This window comes from Cannabis sativa, chromosome 2 (assembly GCF_029168945.1).
Source record: "Cannabis sativa cultivar Pink pepper isolate KNU-18-1 chromosome 2, ASM2916894v1, whole genome shotgun sequence".
NCBI lineage: Eukaryota > Viridiplantae > Streptophyta > Magnoliopsida > Rosales > Cannabaceae > Cannabis > Cannabis sativa.
This window is the reverse complement of record NC_083602.1, coordinates 23,257,014-23,273,864: the sequence shown is the minus strand read 5'-3', so window position 1 is coordinate 23,273,864 and position 16,851 is coordinate 23,257,014. Positions and strand designations below refer to the sequence as shown.

The 16,851-nt window shown below is 27.9% G+C and overlaps 4 protein-coding genes across 4 annotated transcripts; 3 read left to right on the top strand and 1 right to left on the bottom strand.

Moving 5' to 3' along the window:
* The first annotated feature begins 6,858 nt into the window (after positions 1–6,858).
* LOC115717639 (uncharacterized) lies at positions 6,859–11,357 on the top strand. The gene is made up of 8 exons (XM_061109248.1): positions 6,859–7,628; positions 9,134–10,030; positions 10,136–10,537; positions 10,620–10,667; positions 10,765–10,830; positions 10,960–11,025; positions 11,204–11,268; positions 11,354–11,357. The coding sequence occupies exons 1-8, from the start codon at positions 7,341–7,343 to the stop codon at positions 11,355–11,357; spliced, it is 1,836 nt and encodes a 611-aa protein (XP_060965231.1). The 5' UTR covers positions 6,859–7,340.
* LOC133034205 (uncharacterized) lies at positions 11,353–12,881 on the top strand. The gene is made up of 4 exons (XM_061109247.1): positions 11,353–11,666; positions 11,769–12,050; positions 12,162–12,518; positions 12,624–12,881. The coding sequence occupies exons 1-4, from the start codon at positions 11,532–11,534 to the stop codon at positions 12,879–12,881; spliced, it is 1,032 nt and encodes a 343-aa protein (XP_060965230.1). The 5' UTR covers positions 11,353–11,531.
* Positions 12,735–15,440, top strand: LOC133034852 (uncharacterized). Its single transcript, XM_061110308.1, has 2 exons — positions 12,735–13,146; positions 13,252–15,440. Exons 1-2 carry the CDS (start codon positions 12,902–12,904, stop codon positions 13,457–13,459), a joined length of 453 nt encoding a protein of 150 aa, XP_060966291.1. The 5' UTR covers positions 12,735–12,901; the 3' UTR covers positions 13,460–15,440.
* On the bottom strand, positions 14,299–16,823 carry LOC115700217 (uncharacterized). The gene is made up of 3 exons (XM_061109246.1): positions 15,839–16,823; positions 14,885–15,675; positions 14,299–14,754 (listed from the first exon to the last, which is right to left on the bottom strand). The coding sequence occupies exons 1-3, from the start codon at positions 16,821–16,823 to the stop codon at positions 14,299–14,301; spliced, it is 2,232 nt and encodes a 743-aa protein (XP_060965229.1).
* Positions 16,824–16,851: the final 28 nt, after the last annotated feature.

Below are 16,851 nucleotides of genomic sequence, written 5' to 3'. Positions count from 1 at the left end.
TAAAATCTCGACTAATCTTGACATCTCAATCTCTAACTATAATGCCCCGCTATACTAAGAATACTAAAATATGATTCCAATAGCCAAACGCCGCGTTCCAAAGTTGTCGGGCACAAAACATGTGAAATTATAAAATTCCATATATAACCTATAAAATGCATTCTAAATTCAAATAAATCTCCGTAAATTAATAATTCATAACTCATAAACAAGTTTCATAATTAAACCCTAATTATTTGTTAATTTCCAAATTAAAATTAAGCAGTCTTTACATATATACAAGAATATAACATCATTTAATATCTTAAAATTCTTATAATTCAGTTTAGAATTAGAATTATAAAATAATGATATTATTTGATAATTTAAATATACGGTAGTATTTTAAATTCAAAATCTCAAAATGATTAAATTTAAAATATAATGAGATAAATAAATTATTATTATTTAATTTTTAGAAGAAATAATTAAAATATTTGTCAAATAATCTCTTTATTTTAAATAATAATAAAGAGATTTCAAGACTCAATTTATCACAAAAAGTGGTCAAATTCTAAATTCATACAAAATGGTACAAAACTCCAAATGATCTCATCAAAATTAATCTAGAAATATTAAAGAGATTATTCACCTCACCAAAATTTTAAAGAGGTCATTAACCTCTTGAAAAAATCTCAAAAAGAGTAATTTTACCTAAACAAATTCAAAAGTGAACTAAATTTTAAAGCCATAATAAATTAAATGGCATTCCTAAATGACGTCATTCACCTCAATAAAAATTGAAAATGAATTCACTTTTCATAAAAAAATTTGAACTACGTTTGACTTGATTCCTACAAAAGGATACATAAGCAACTTAGTTGCTAAGACTAAGTGCAGTCGCCAGTACCGTAAAATGGTATAAAATAAAAATTTCAAAATTCCATAAAAGGTCATCCACCTAAGAATTTTTTTAAATTTCAAATAGCAAAGAATTCCTGAGAGTGGTCATCTACCGGAATTCTTATATTCAAATTCAAAAATACTTCATTCTGAACTACAAGTGGCTTGATCCTTCATAAAGAAGGTATGTAGGCAGCTCGGTTAATTAAATTGACTGAGTTCAGCGGCAATTCTAAATTTCCCTAAATTATTTCAAATCATTTAATATCATCGTAATTGGAATCAAAAGATATTTCCTTTAAGCAAAAGATTGTAATTAAGAGATTATTTTTATAATCTTGGATGGGTCAAACTTAAATTAATTAACTCTTATGCTGTAAATTTGGCATAGATGAAATTATGTTTTGTATTTACTTTTAATACTCTAAATGTGAAATTTTTGCTTAACATAGAGCAATGAATAATATTCTATAAATGTAGAGCATGCATAGTGTATTTTAAAAAAAAAAATTAAAATAAAGAAGCAGTTTAGAGTATCTACTGTCGCATATTTTATTTTTAGTATAGTTCTTTAAATTTTTTTTAAAAATTTTCTATTTTAAAAAAGCTGTTGTGAGTGCTCTAAAACAAACCTAAAATGAAACAAAAAAGATTGTGAACTTATGATAGAAGGGATTTGGTAATTAATAAATGCTTAGAAAAAAAGAGGGAAACTTACAAAAATACTAGAGTTTGACCTAATTTTTATAAAAATACCGCCACACGGCAAAAATAACTTTTATACTGCCTTGGGACTTTTTTTTTCTTTTATATTGTAAATACCAAAAATAAAAAACGAGGTCTCCATCTTCTACACCCAAAGACAGAAACACCACAATAACACCAGAACAACCGAAAAACAACAATTAAATCCGGTGAGATGAAGCAGAAACATTAAAACCATTAATATTTGGGTTGTCATGGTTTTTCTAATGTTGTTTTTGGGTTGTTCCACTATTGTTTCGTATGTTTAACAAATGTTAGTTTTAAATTACACATGTTAAACCAACCACTAAATATTTATATGAGGTAACCAGAATGAAAGAATCATGGACAGTAATAGACTTACCTTCCATTAAAGTGGTAAAATCTAGAATATAAAAAAAAAAAAAAAAAAAAAAGAAGAAGAAGAAGAAGAATGGAAGCTGGCTGGGAAAAAAACAACATAACAAATGTGATTAATGAGTAAATTTGTAAATTTTAAGCATTTAATTATGTACATAAAATTAATTTAATCAGATATTTTCATAATTTTAATTGTAAAATTATTTTAATTGAAAATATTTAACTTATTTTAATTTTATGTCATTTTTCAGATTTAGAACTCAAGTGAATGATTAAAGAAGATATAAAGCCCAATTTAATGGCCCAGGCCTATCCCCTTCATTTTAGGGGTAAGTTGAAAAATACCACTTTTATTAATTAATTAATCAAATTTACTTTTAATTTTATATTTAATTGAAACATACCTCTTTTTATATGTATTGTACCCAAAATACCCTAACATAAGAGAGTCACATAGAGAGTATCTTGAAGTGACATGGGCAAAATTAGTAGTGTTTAAAAAAAGAGGTAAAAATAATAAACTTTAAAAAGAGAATAAAAATAAAAGAGGACAGTATAAAAAAAATATAGAGTGTAATTTCCTTTCATATTTTATGCCTAATGCCAAGTTTGGTGAATGACTTCCTAAGCTAATAGGTCGTCAATCAAATGAACATATATTATGAAGCTCAAGCCAACCTTTAATTGTCCATCTCTTTCTCTCTCCAATCAAAATTTAATAACTTCTCTATCAGCTCAAATTCAAATCATGGCCCAACTCTCACGTCAAATTATGGGCCCAATTCTACTTTGTCTCACGCATGTGTATTAAACAAGAGTAATGCGATCCAATTTAATTCTTTTTCTGAAGCAATCAACGTGGGCTTCACAAGACAAGTATCAACTATCCCTGTACGCCCACTATTTGATGCATGAATAAACGATAGACCATCACATGGCCATTTTGCTCAGATTTTAGAGCATTTCTCCACTACTTGAAGCCACGATATTCATTAGCTTAGGGGCCCTATGCACACTATAAATAGGAACCAAATACAATGAAAATGACATCTGATTTTAGAGTAAAGAAATACACTTTCTCATCTTGTTCTCTCTTATTTCTATTTTATTTTACTTATTTTAGTGACAAAAATGAGTGAACTATTTTAGAAATATTGGTGAGGTTAGAGTGTAGCTTTTGTATTCCTTATTTCTATTGTTGATATTGATTCTTTTGTGCTTCATCTCTATAACTCATTTATTAAATTATTCTCCATCTTCTAATTTTTCTTCCAAATTTAATAGTATCTTTTATATAAGTTCAGTCATGCTTTTCTTATGTAAGTTAGGCTATTAATATTTTGGTATATTTATTATATTGTATGTCGTTTACTGCATTCTGCCAATAGTGGTATTTTGTCGATTTGTGATATATAATATAATATGCTGTGAAATTAGAAGTAAGATTCAATTTATGCAAGATTAATTAATTTGTGCTCTTAACATATATATCTTCCAGTTGTAATTAATGGTGTAGAATTGCAACTGTGTTCGAATTAATATCGGTATTAGAATAGGATTTGTATAACTACATTTTTACCTTACCAAACTCTTTATCTAATCAACTTTCTCACCTCATCATTTCATTATTTTTAATTCATTCCAATTTTTATCTTTTTCTATTTATACTAATCTTTGGTGGTAATTTACCTCCATGTGGATACGACAATAACCCGTTTACTACTGCGACCGCAGTGTAACTAATTGGGCGACATCAAAATGTAATAAATATGGAAGCTGGGGCACAATAAGAGAACATACAGGAGGAGACATCAAAAATTAAAAGAAGGATAACAACTAAAAAACAACAGTGGAACAAAAAAAAAAACTGAACATATATTGAAGTATATGATATTGCAGAAATAACTTACATACAAATTTCATTATTTCTCTATTGTTATTAAAAATAGAGCAGTACAATAATATTTAAAAAAATAAGATAAAAAAATAAAAGAAAACAGCAGTAAAACAATAATAAAACAATAACAAAATAAACTATAAGAGTCATCAAACCATACAAACCACTCACAAAACTAGAGCTAACTATAACCCAAAAAAAAAAAGGAAATTATAGTAAATGACCCCAAATCATAGGACTATGTTAGTATATGTCCTCATTTTAAAAAATTATAGTAAATGACCCTAAATCATAAGACTATGTCAGTAAATATCCTCATTTCAAAATCATTAATTTTTTATTTTTTTATTTTTTAGGATTAGAAGCAAATTATTTAAAGATCGTGGTATATCTATATTAGTTTTGTTAAAATCTTTTTTATTTAAAAGTTATGTCGACTTTTTTAATTTTTTATGAGTTGTTGTGGCTGTTGGTATATAGATTTTATTGTACGATATCTTTCTATTTTATTATATGGTATATTATTATTCTTAGATGATATTTATTTTTTATTATGATATGTATAATAGTGGTATATAATTTTATTAGTATAATAAAAATATTTTAATGCATGTATATAATTTTATTGGCATGTTACATATATTTAATTATTATTTTTATATATTTTGATTGTATGATTATATATGTTAAATAATATTTAATTAGTTTTTATTTTATTATATGCAATGGTAGTATATAATTTTGTTATCATGGTATATATATATTTTAATTGTGTTATATAATTTGGTTAATATAGTATACATATATATATATTAGTAATACTAGACAAATGTTACGTGCAAGGCACGTATACTTAGTTATATATTTAGATTTTTTTTTTAAGTTATATGTTTTGATTTTTGAAAGCTAGAATAAAAATATTATATATAATTTAGTTAAATAAATAATATTATTTTAATAGAAAATATTTATTTTAAAGCTTTATAAAAGAAAATATAATATTATACTTTTGAAAAAGATAAATAAATACACATGCTCAAAGTTTTTAGAACAATTTATTTTAAAAAAATTAAATAATAGAAGTTATTTAAAGTCGATCAAATTCAAGCCAAAACAAATCGAATTGTAAGAACACAATGAATATTAATTTCTTATCTATCCCCATTGTATATATATATATATGAGTGTTTTATAGTAGGTCTTTTTTTCTCTAAAATTAATAATGGAAAGTTTAAAATTTATTAAAACTAATTAATTAATTGAAAAAATAATGGAAATTTGATGATTAAGTTTGTTATATTTGACTTTGTAAGTAGGTGTCAATTCTTGAATGGTTGTAAATTATTAATTATTTCAAAAAATATTAAAACTAAAACAAATAATATATTTTTTTTTATTTCTTTATTCTCCACTTACTTTTTTTCAGTCGATCTTTTCAGTCGACTCCTTCTTCCTAATATAAGACCCAAACTCCATCCATTAAAAATCCAAAAAGATAAAATTTTTTAGTAATAAAAATTATTAAATCTAAACTTTATATGAAAAATTTATTAAAACTTAAAATTAAAAACTTTATATGCAAATCTCTCCCATGTCCAAATTGAAGCAAGTGTCAAATTAAGAGCAGCAACTCAAGTCAAGAACACGCTCCAAGTTCGACGCTCTGGCACGAAAAGCTTTGCCCTCGTGTTTTATAAAAAGAAAATATCAGTATTAATGGAATTTGTTTTATTATTATTTTATTTTTGCCCTCGTGTTTTATAAAAAGAAAATATCACTTCAAATATTAATGAGATTTGTTTTATTATTACTAGGGGTGTTCACAAAGTATCCGATCCAATCCAATCCGCACGATCCAATCCAATCCAATCCGCAAAATGCGGATATCCGCACTTGTGCGAATTGGATTGGATTGAAAAATTCAAAATCCGCACTTGTGCGGATTGGATGTTGTTTGACCTCAAAAAGTAACCGATCCAATCCAATCCGCACTTAATTATATATATTTTTAAAAAATTATAATATATAATATATATTAATCAAAACAAGACACAAACTTCTAATTTCCTAATCATTTTTAGTAATATATTGAGTTGGTGCATTTTATTTATTTTATAATAAAAAACACAAGAAAAATAATTCTTATTCACATAGACACATACACATAAATTTAAATATATGTATACTAGCTTATTTATTTTAGTAAGAGATATATATATATTTTAGTGTAAATTTAAGGATAAGTACATATATATTGATATATAAATATCTATATATATATGTATATTGGTTTGATTTGTATATAAATAGAGATAGAAATAGATTATTATTGGAGATTAAGAAACAATAGTCTTTTTTAAATTTTTTTCTATGAAATATTAAATAATTTATTATTAAAAAAATAACCGATCCAAAATAACTGATCCAATCCGCACTATTGCGGATTGGATTGGATTGGATTTAAACTCTTATGTGGATCGGATTGGATCCAAAATATGAAATCCGCACTTAGTGCGGATTGGATGTTGTTTGAGCAAAAAAGTGCGGATTGGATCGGATGAACACCCCTAATTATTACTTTATTTTTGCCCTCGTGTTTTATAAAAAGAAAATATCAGTTCAAATATTAATGAGATTTTTTTTATTATTATTTTATTATTTTATTAAATAAAAATAAAAAATAACCCACGAATTTCTCATAAACCAAGAATTCAGTTATATAGGCACACTTTATATAGAATAGATATATTTTTATTATTATTTTTTTTGTATATGTGTTTTGGTGAATGGTATATTTTTTTTTGTTATACAGTATATAATTCTTTTTAAATAATATTTAAGTTCTATTTTCTATTGTACTTTTGTTGACATGATATATAATTTTATTAGTATCCTATATATTTTTATTTTTATTTATTGTTATTATCTATCTATATCTATATATCTATATAAAAAAGAAGTATGAAGCGGTGACATTGCACTCTATAATCTCTCTAAATAATATTATGGAAAATTTACATTTGGAGCCTTTATTTTGATCTAATTTCCTTTTTTACCGTGATCTATTATATTGGGTAAGTTTACCGTTTTTTATTACCGTTTTATATTTAATTATCATTTATTGAGCCACGCGTTTCCCAAGTGACGTCAGACCATGTGTTGTCACTTCTTATCCATCATCCCACGTCTTGCATCTCACGCGCGTCAGGGGTATCACGTTTTTTGATATTCATGATAATTGCTCCCTATTTTGTAGACTTGTAAGTATACTGTCTAGTTAGAGGGAGGGAGCGGTTTATAGGGTTTTTTAGTGGGTTTCTTTTTTTTCAAGTTCAGAAATTTCTAGTGTGGGTATTTTTTAGAGAGAGTTTTGAAATTTAAAATTTCTCTCTATTTAGTGTGGCAGTTTCATAGAGGGTTATTCATTTAAAACTTTCTCAAAAAAATCTGATTGTAAATGGTTAATACTCGTTCTTCCCTTTCTCCATCTGGTTCATCGAAGCTTCTTCTTGACAAGTTAAAAATGAAGAAAACGATTTCTGAAGATGACAATGAAGATCTTTCTGGTGGTTCTGAGGGCTCTGGTGATGTTTCTGTTAAGGAAGTGAAGAGGAAGCAATATAATCGTGGAAACAAGAAGGTTACTGACGATCGGCCTTTGAAAAAATTGAAACAAGTTGTTGAATATGATGAGGACTTCTACGACAGTGATGATCTAGAAGTTGAGAACAATGAATCGATGAAGGTATGTGTTCTTATTTTTGTTTATTTTTCAGTTTTTTATTTACTTTTTATGAGATTTTTTGGATTAGGTATTCTTTATAACTTTTTCTATTATCGATTTAGGTTTTGTTGTTATTTTTTAATTTTTTTATTGATTTTTATTTTTCATTTTGGTAGTTGTTTCTTGTTTTCTGAGTAGGGTGACACATATATATATATTTATATTTTGTTTTCATTTTAGGTTTGTTGTTTGAGATTCTTTTATTTCCTTTTCATATTCTTTGTTGATGCTATTTCATCTTCAATTTTTGGGCATATTCATTTGTTAATTTGATGTTGCATATGTATGAGTGGATTTTCTTTTCTTTTTCGTTTTTATCTGTTAGTGTTAATAGTGTTGTTTTGGTTTGTATATTTAAGTTTTAGTTTGTTTTTTTTTTTTTAATTTTTTTTTTTTTAGTTTTTTTTTTTTTTTATATTCAAGTTTATTTAGGTGTTTATTATGTTTATATTTTTTTTTTGTATATGATTTAGTTTATTTTGTTTGTTATTATGTTATTGTATACTTTACTATTCCTACAGTTTCTTAATTCACACACTTACAAATTAAGCACAATACAGAAATGATTGGCATAGTTGTTGGGGAAATTGGTTCAGTCGTTTGTATTTTTGTTTATTTTTTTCAATTACATTTATATTAACAAATCAAGCACAATTTACAGAAATGATTGCCGTTATTGTTAGGTGGTTAATATTTTTGTATATGATTTAGTTTGTTGACATATATGGCCTCTCGTGAATTCTAAAAATATAGTAGAGTAGATTATATATAAAGAAAGAAAAGAAAACAACATGGTTGGACACATGATTTTGTAGTTGGATCAACAACGGTCCACTGGCAGTTGACCAAATTAAAATCTTGTAATATATATATATATATATATATATGAAGCATTTTTATTTATAAGTCACACACAATCACGGAGTACTATTCATATATATAAGTAAATTTAGTATCAAACCTTTTATTTGATGATATAAATAAGAGAGAGAGATTTGTTGTTATTGTTAAACTAACTAACCATTTAGATTTTAGAACACCTCTTTTTATTATTGTTATTGTTATTGTTAAACTAACTAACCTTTTTTATATACTTTACTATTTTCACGAGTAAACAGTAATGTTCTGTTTTTTTTATTATTGTTGGTATGTCAACTGTTTTGTTTACATAGTTTTCTTTGTTATTTAGTTGTTGGGGACATTGGGTCCATTGTGTTTGTTTTTGTTTATTTTTCAATTACAAATGATTGCCGTTATTCTTAGGTGGTTAATATTTTTGTATATGATTTAGTTTAATTTTTTAATATTTATGTATTTTTGTATACTTTGCTATTTTCAGGAGTAAACAATAATGTTATGTTTTTTCATTATTGTTGGCATGTTGGATTTGTTTTGTTTACATAGTTTTGTTTATTTGTAATTTTTTATTTTAATTTTTTTATGTGATTACTATTTTAATTTTTTAGGAGTGGGAGTTATATTTCAAGCATGAGGATAGGGTTGGTGGAAGAATAATTTTTTTTCCTAACCATGAAAACAATGTTATTGCCATTATCAATAGTAAATTGACTCCTTCTCAAGCAAAGCTGTTTCGTGAGACATGTTTTGGACATTTTTTGGACATGAATCCAATTGCAATGCAAACTCAGTTGATTCACAGTGCTTTGCACAGGGAGGTACACCAGAAAAATCCTTATGAAATGTGGTTCAAATTTGGTTCTCAAAATTTCAGGTTTAGTTTGGCTGAGTTTGCTGTTGTGACTGGTTTATTATGTGTTGGTGATTCTGATATGAGTGGTTATGCAAAGAAGGAGAATGCATTTGTGGATAAGTATTTTAGTGATCAACAAGTAACAGTCAGTGCTGTGGAGGAGAGGTTTAGGTATAGTGATTTTAAGTTGGACGAATACGCTGTTAAGATGGCGGTGTTGTATTTCGTTTCTAATTGCTTGTTCACAAGCCCTAATTCCAAGAAGGTTCCTAATGAAATACTCAATATTGTTGGGATTGGTGATTATGAGAGTTTTCCTTGGGGAAAATTAGTTTTTAAGAAAACTTTACACAACTTGAGGATTGGTTTGAGGGGTGTACCAAAGAAAAAAACAGGGAAAGATATTGGTTCCAAGCATATTGATAAGCGTAAAGGGAAAGCAAAGGCTGCTGATAAAGAATCTTCGAGGACTTACAAGTTGCCTTGTTTTCCTTATGCATTTCTTGTTTGGATTTACGAAACTATTCCTCTTTGTCAGAAGGCTGGTTTTTGTGAATATGATAGTGATCCAGAATATAGGATTTGTAGATGGTTGAATGTGGGTCTTCCTAATAATAGTGCTGTTGAGAGGAAAGTTTTTTCATCTCCTAAGGTACATTTTTATTTATTTTTTTGATATTATGTAGTTTACATTTTTTTTTTTGAAGTTTATTGGTTACTAATTGTGTTTATTTTTTTTTTTTTTGTTTCGTGATAGCTGAAAGGTGAATATATATTTCCTACAGATGAAGAGAGATCAATGCTTAATCTATCTGGTCTTGAGTTTATTGAGAAGGAAGATTCAGATGTTGATGTTGATCGAGTTGGTGCGATTGGTTTACAATCTTCTATTTTAAATGAGTTAAGGAGGGACGTTAAAAAAGTAATTCAAAAGCAATTACATTTTGATGGGTCTTTTGAGGGTTTTACATCAGATATTAAGTGTAGATTCAAGGAGTTGGAACTCAATATGATTTCCCACATAGATTCTAAGATTGATGAAAGTTTGCAATTTTACTTGGATTTGAAATTTAATGACTTGAAAGAAAAGTTTGATGATTTAAAAGCTTCTCAGAGTGTCGTGGATATCCGTGATGATAGTGGTGGTGATAGTGATGATGTGAGTGTTTATCCATTTGTTAATTGTTTAGTTGTCTTACTATTATTCGTTTGTATGTTTATTAATATTTGTTTTAATGCAGGAATCTGGTTTGAAAGATGGTGTTAATGTTGATTTGGCAGTGAAGGATGTAAATATGATTATTTATTTTTTTTTACTTGTTTATTTTTATTTTATAGTTTTAAAGTTCTTATTTTTATAATTGATGTGTTTGTTTGTTTTTTCAGGATCTAGTTATGAAAGAGGTTGATGATGTAGATTTGGTTACTGAAAATGTTAAAGATTATTCTATTGTATGTTTGTAAATAGTTTTTTATTTTAATGAGCTTTATTTTTTTTTTTTTTGCAATATTAAGTAGTTTTATCTTTTTTATGATTACTTAGTTTTTCTCATATTCTTTTTAATTATTTGTTTGTAACAGGATCCTGTTTTAAATCTTGCTGAAAGTGGTGGTGTGTTGGTTAATGAGGGAGACACTGTTGTAGAGGTTTTGTTCATGTTTCCTTTATAAATATTTTGTTGTTTACAGTTTTGTATTTTATTGTTAAAAGAAATTATTTTGTATATGGATATGATTTATTAAAAGACTAATTAATATGATTTATTATTTGTTATGTTTAATTATTTTTATTTATATCATTATTATTTTCAATATGTTTAATTAGGGTGAAGGTTTACAAAATGTTGGAGATGGTGGTTTGGTTAAAGAAGGACACCTTTGCTTTTCTTGGTAATATTTTTGTTTTCTATTTGTTTTTGTGTTTTTATATAAAAATTTGTTTACATGTAAGCGTTTACGGTATTCTTGTTTACAGGTAATGTGTTTTACTGTTTACATATTTTTTGTGTGTTTTCTATAAGTTTTGACTTTGTTTACAATTTTGTTGTTATTTTATGTAAATATTTTTATATTTTTATTTAAGTTTATGCTTCACAATAAGTTTTATATATGTTTTGTAGGGTGATAATGATGATGTTCCAAGTTTTGATATAATGGGTTTTCTTTCATCTCAGCCCGATGCTAATGCTGATAAAGAGAAGAGGAAAAAACAAGATGAAGATGATCATGCTAAGTTTAAAGATTTAAATAAGAAATCAAAAGATGATGAAGATGATGGTGATGACCAGGTAACCACTTTGTATATTTTATTTTTTATTTCCTTAATTTATTTTTTTTCATATTTATTTTTTATTTTTTTTTTCTCATTATATGTTAATTTCATTTTTTAGGGTATGGGTGGTGATGCTGTTTCTTCTATTGTCAAGGAAGTTATAAAGGGAATTAATGAGGGTGATGACAAATCTAAAAAAGGTGGATCAGTTACCAAGGATGATGTTGGTGGTGAAGCAAGAAAAAATATGGTTGATTCATCTGCAATTGATGTTGTTGTGGCTGGTGTCATTGGGTCTCCTAACTTGTTTGATAGTCAAGGTACAGAAGATAGTATTACTTTGTCAGCCATGGAGATCATTAATGAAAAAATTGAAACCATTGAAGGAAGCCTGAAAAAGGTACGTATAATGTTAATGGAATTAACAGTTTGTCAAAGTATTTCTTTTTTTGTTTGTATATTGGTTTGTTTATTATTGTTTATGTATTAATCTGTTTGATTTTGTTTCTAGGAAAAGAATTTAGAAGCTAATTCTTATGAGTTTGCAAAGAGGGTTCCCAATATTGGATCTGCATTGAGGAGTCCATTTACATCTGATTTTGGTTCTATTGGGAGTAGTAGTAAACCAAAGGGAGAACAATCTAAGTTGCTTGCTTTTTCTTCAGTTGCACTTGACCGTATTGATGATCTTCAGTCTAAACTTTTTGAGCAGTGGTTTAAGGTCGGTTTCAATGATAGGAACAAGATTAAAAAGTTTAAAGAACGTGATAGGAAATTGAAAGTCCCGTTGGATTTTGCAATTATGAAGATTGATGATAAGATGTGGTTTTATGATTTGCTGACTCCTGGAAGAAATTTGTCATGCTCGGTTAGTCCATTTATTTTTTTTATTTTTATGTTTGATTTTAAATGGGTTTTTACATTATATTTGATTTTTTATGAATTTATTTTGGCTTTTTTTTTTCTGATGCAGCATTTGGATGTTTGTTTTTACTACTTGAGAAAGGAGATAAAGTACAATGAGAGTGTAAACTCTTTTGTTAATACCACTGATTGTTTCTTTGCCTTTTGCCTTTGCATTTTTGAGATGTATAATGAGTTTGTTAAGAATGATTGTGACATTGAATCTGTTAAGAAGGACAGCAAAGCTTCTGCATACGTAGCTGGTTTTGGTATGTATTGCAGTAGAAAATGGATTGAATTAGATAATGTCTTAATGCTATTAATCTGATTGATTTGGCTCACTGGATTATGTGCATTTTTGACATACGTTTGAGATGTCTTAAAGTGTGCAATTCTATGAGATTTGGGAGGTACAAGAACTCAGAAAAATTGGTTCGTGCTTTTGCTGTCATGTTGCCTATTTTGTTGTCACATGTAAATTTTTATGATCAAAGGAAAGATATTGATAAGAGCACAGGATTTTTTCAAGGAAAGAGTGAGACAGACCCTTTGGAAATTGTTATCGTTCAAGATTTGCCTCAACAAGAGCAGTGGTAATCTTTTTTTTTTTGTTATTTTTTTGTTTTTATGTTCTTATTTGATTATATTCGTTTCTGTTTCTTTTTTGTATCTAACTGTTTGTTTTTGATTTGTCACAGTGACTGTGGTGTTTTTGTTATAAAGTACGCTGAGTATTTTATTCATGGATTGATTGACAAGATTCCGAAGGAGTTGGACATTCCTTTTGTTCGAAAGAAGCTGTGTGTTGAGCTCTTTGTTCATGCTAAGAAGAAGGAAGTGAGTGGTTATGAATCACCTTCAGAGTATCCTGGGAGGATGGAAAAGGATGGAAAGAAAAAGAAGTAGTTGTTTAATGTAGTTGGAAACACTTTTGTTTCTTGTTGTTTTGATACTTTTGTACGGGTTATTATTGACTAGTTTGGGTAGTTATGAACGTTAAACATATTAACCTTCTTTTTGCTTGGTCATTTTGTCAAACGTATGTATGGATATTGGAACTATTTTCAGTACCTTTAATATGATATTAATGCAGGTTGCTTTTGGAGTTAAGTTTGAAGTTTTTTTTTTTTACTAGATGTGTAATATAATGTAAGATTATTATGGAATTTTATCAGTTTGGTTTTTTGTTAATGGTAGTATGTATTTTTTTTGTTTGTTGTATTCTTTTTTTTGAGTTTGGTCTGATTAAGTTGGTATTTTTCTTTTTTCAGGGTTTGTAAACCGTTGCATATATCTTCTGTTTTTTATTTATATTTTTTGGAAAAGAGGTACACACTTTCAAATCATAGAGGTATTTTTGTTTATTTTTTCAATTTATTATGTTTAAGAAATTAAGTTAAATAATATTGATTACATTTTTTTTTACTATCAAATTAACAACTAAATTGTTTATGAAAATGTTAATTAAGAAGATATTTTTAAAATAGTTTTGTAAATTATAAATCAAGATTCAAATTATTGGTTTTTTCTTTTATATTTTTGAAATCATTTTATTTACAAAATATATTTGTTATGTTTATTTTGTTAATTTTCGTAAAACAGTAAGCACATTTGTGTTCATCTTTATTTATTTATATGAAGGTATTTAAAATGAAAAATCAGAAGTTCTTAGTGTTCCTTTATTTTGTCTTATATTTGTAAAAATAAGAAATCTGAAAGACATTTTTTTGTTGTATAGTTTGTTTCTAAAGTAACTTTCTTCTCTTCAGTGGATTTAGAATTGCTTCATTTTTGCAAGACCGTCGATTATGTCCTTTTTGGTTGCATTTCCCACACTTGACTTTTGTTTTTGTGTCCATTGCTCCTTTATATCTATCTTTCTTTGGCCTCCCAGCTGGTCTTTTATATTTTGGTGGATGTACTGTGATATTCTTCACATCCTCTGGTATATTCCATGATGTTGCTTCACCTAATGGAAGTATGCTATCCTCATATGTTGACATGAAAGCTTCTTTAGTGTAGTAGTAGGAGCAGTATTTGTAGCAAGAGAAGTTTCTTTTGGCTAGTACAGCCATTGCATGCGAGCAAGGCATTTCGTCATAGTCAAACTTCTGACACGTGCATGTTTTGTTTTCCAGATTTACTATGTAGGAGCTTGTATAATCGTGCACTTTGTATACAAGAAGGTTAGCTGTCTCAACCTGCATGAAGAATTTATACAGGTTTTTGTTATTATATTTTTTTCAGAAATTATTTGGTTTACTGTTAATGTTTTTTTTTATATTTTTCAAACAAATTATAAAATTTAATTTAAATTAATGTTAAGTGTACCTTGTATTTTAAGCCCATTTCTCTTTGTTTCTTGAGAGCCTTTTCTGGAATATTTGCCAAAGTAGTGTCCGTTTTCAAGGCTCTATTTTTGTTTTCCCAATACCATCTTTGTACCAAAGAGTGTAGACATTCTAGTAAGGTTGCAACTGGTAATTCTCTTACTGATTTGAGAGCTGCATTCACTGACTCTGCTATGTTTGATGTCATTGTTTTGTATCTTTTATTCATGCTGTATAGCCTTGTCCATTTATCATATCCAACTTCATTGGCCAAGAAATCTCTTATTCTTAAGTCAATGTTGTCCAAATCTTGCATGCATTTCTCAAATTCTTCTATAGTGTAAGCTTTCGAAGCTCCATCAAATGCATGTTTGAGCTCATCTCCTCCTTTTTTGAATTTCATTTTTAGATTTTTGAGCAAGTGATAGCAACATACCCCATGCATTAGGAGTGGGAAGTTTGACTTTGTTGCTTTGTATATACTCTCATGCCTATCCGAGATTATGCATTGTCCTTCTCTTTCTCCATATGTTTCTTTTATTTTTTGCATGAACCAATTCCAGGAGTTGTCATTTTCAGAATCCACTATTGCGAATGCAAGTGGAAATATATGCCGATTTGCATTTTGTGCATTTGCAGTCAATAGAGTACCTCCATATTGGTTTGTCAAGAATGTACCATCTGTGACTATTATTGGGGTGCAATGTTGCCAACCTTTGATTGAAGCTCCTATAGCGAAGTATAGATACTTGAATTTACCATCTTCATCAGTAACAAGATCTGTGATTGTTCCTGTTACATAAGTAACTTTTTAGTTTATTTTATTATTGAATATTTTTGTATACTGTTTTGAATATATTTTGATGTTTTATGTTAAATTATTAATTTTTTTTTTCTATATTAGTATACTATTAAGTTTTTTGATTTACGATATGCAAGAGTATAAAAAGAATACCTGGATTGGATATTTGCATCATGTATAATATGGATGGTATTTCGCCATACGATTCTTGTGGGCAGCGTCTAGCATCCACCATAGCTTTTTCTCTTGCTCTCCAGGCTTTTTGGTAGGATATTGAGACACTATAGTCATCTGCAATGTCGTCTACAATTTCATTTGGAGTGTAGTTTCTTTTTGGGTTGACAAATTTGTTTTTTATCACATGCCCAACTAGGTTGCTTGTGGCTTGAGGATGGTTTCCGGAGGTGATATCTAACGAACATGTATGGTCATATTTTATCTTCCTAACTTTGAACATTTCTGTTTTTCCATGTTTTGAAGCTAGGAAACTCCACTTGCAATTTTCATCAACACAAACGATTTTATAGTCAAGAGTTGATGATCTCTTCACCTTGAATGGCTGGTTTTGTCTAATTGAGTATAGGCTGATTGCATTCTTCAGTGTTTGCTTGTTTGAAAAGACTTGGCCAACATGTATTCTGTCAATTTGAGGATTTGTAATTACTTGGTTTATCTCTGAACTTGTTTGCAGTGCTTGTTGTGCATGATCATAAGCATAATCTGCTACCAATTGTGCATATTCTGTTCTTGTTGGTAACTGTTCAGTACACTGCATACTTGTTTCTCCAATTTCTAAATAATTGTTGCTGGCAAGACATTCAGGTGATGCTGATGATTCAAATGTGTTTACCATCAAAGGGTATCTTGTTTCATCATCATTTTTCTTCCTTATTTGATGGTAGAACTTGCAGCCATTGTCATCTTTGATGGTTATAGGTGGTATCCCTTCTTTAATTTGAAATTTCACTGTAATTCCATACTTGTTTCTGTCTATTGATAAGGTTTCATAGATCTCCTGTGCAAGAACATTATAGGAACATTTTATTGGGATTAGTATACCTGCCACTTCATAATCATTGTATGTTGTTTTGTCTACCCATGTTCCATTGTAGAAAAGGATGATTGTCATGGGGTCCATTGGTTCCTGTGTGTTATCATATACATAT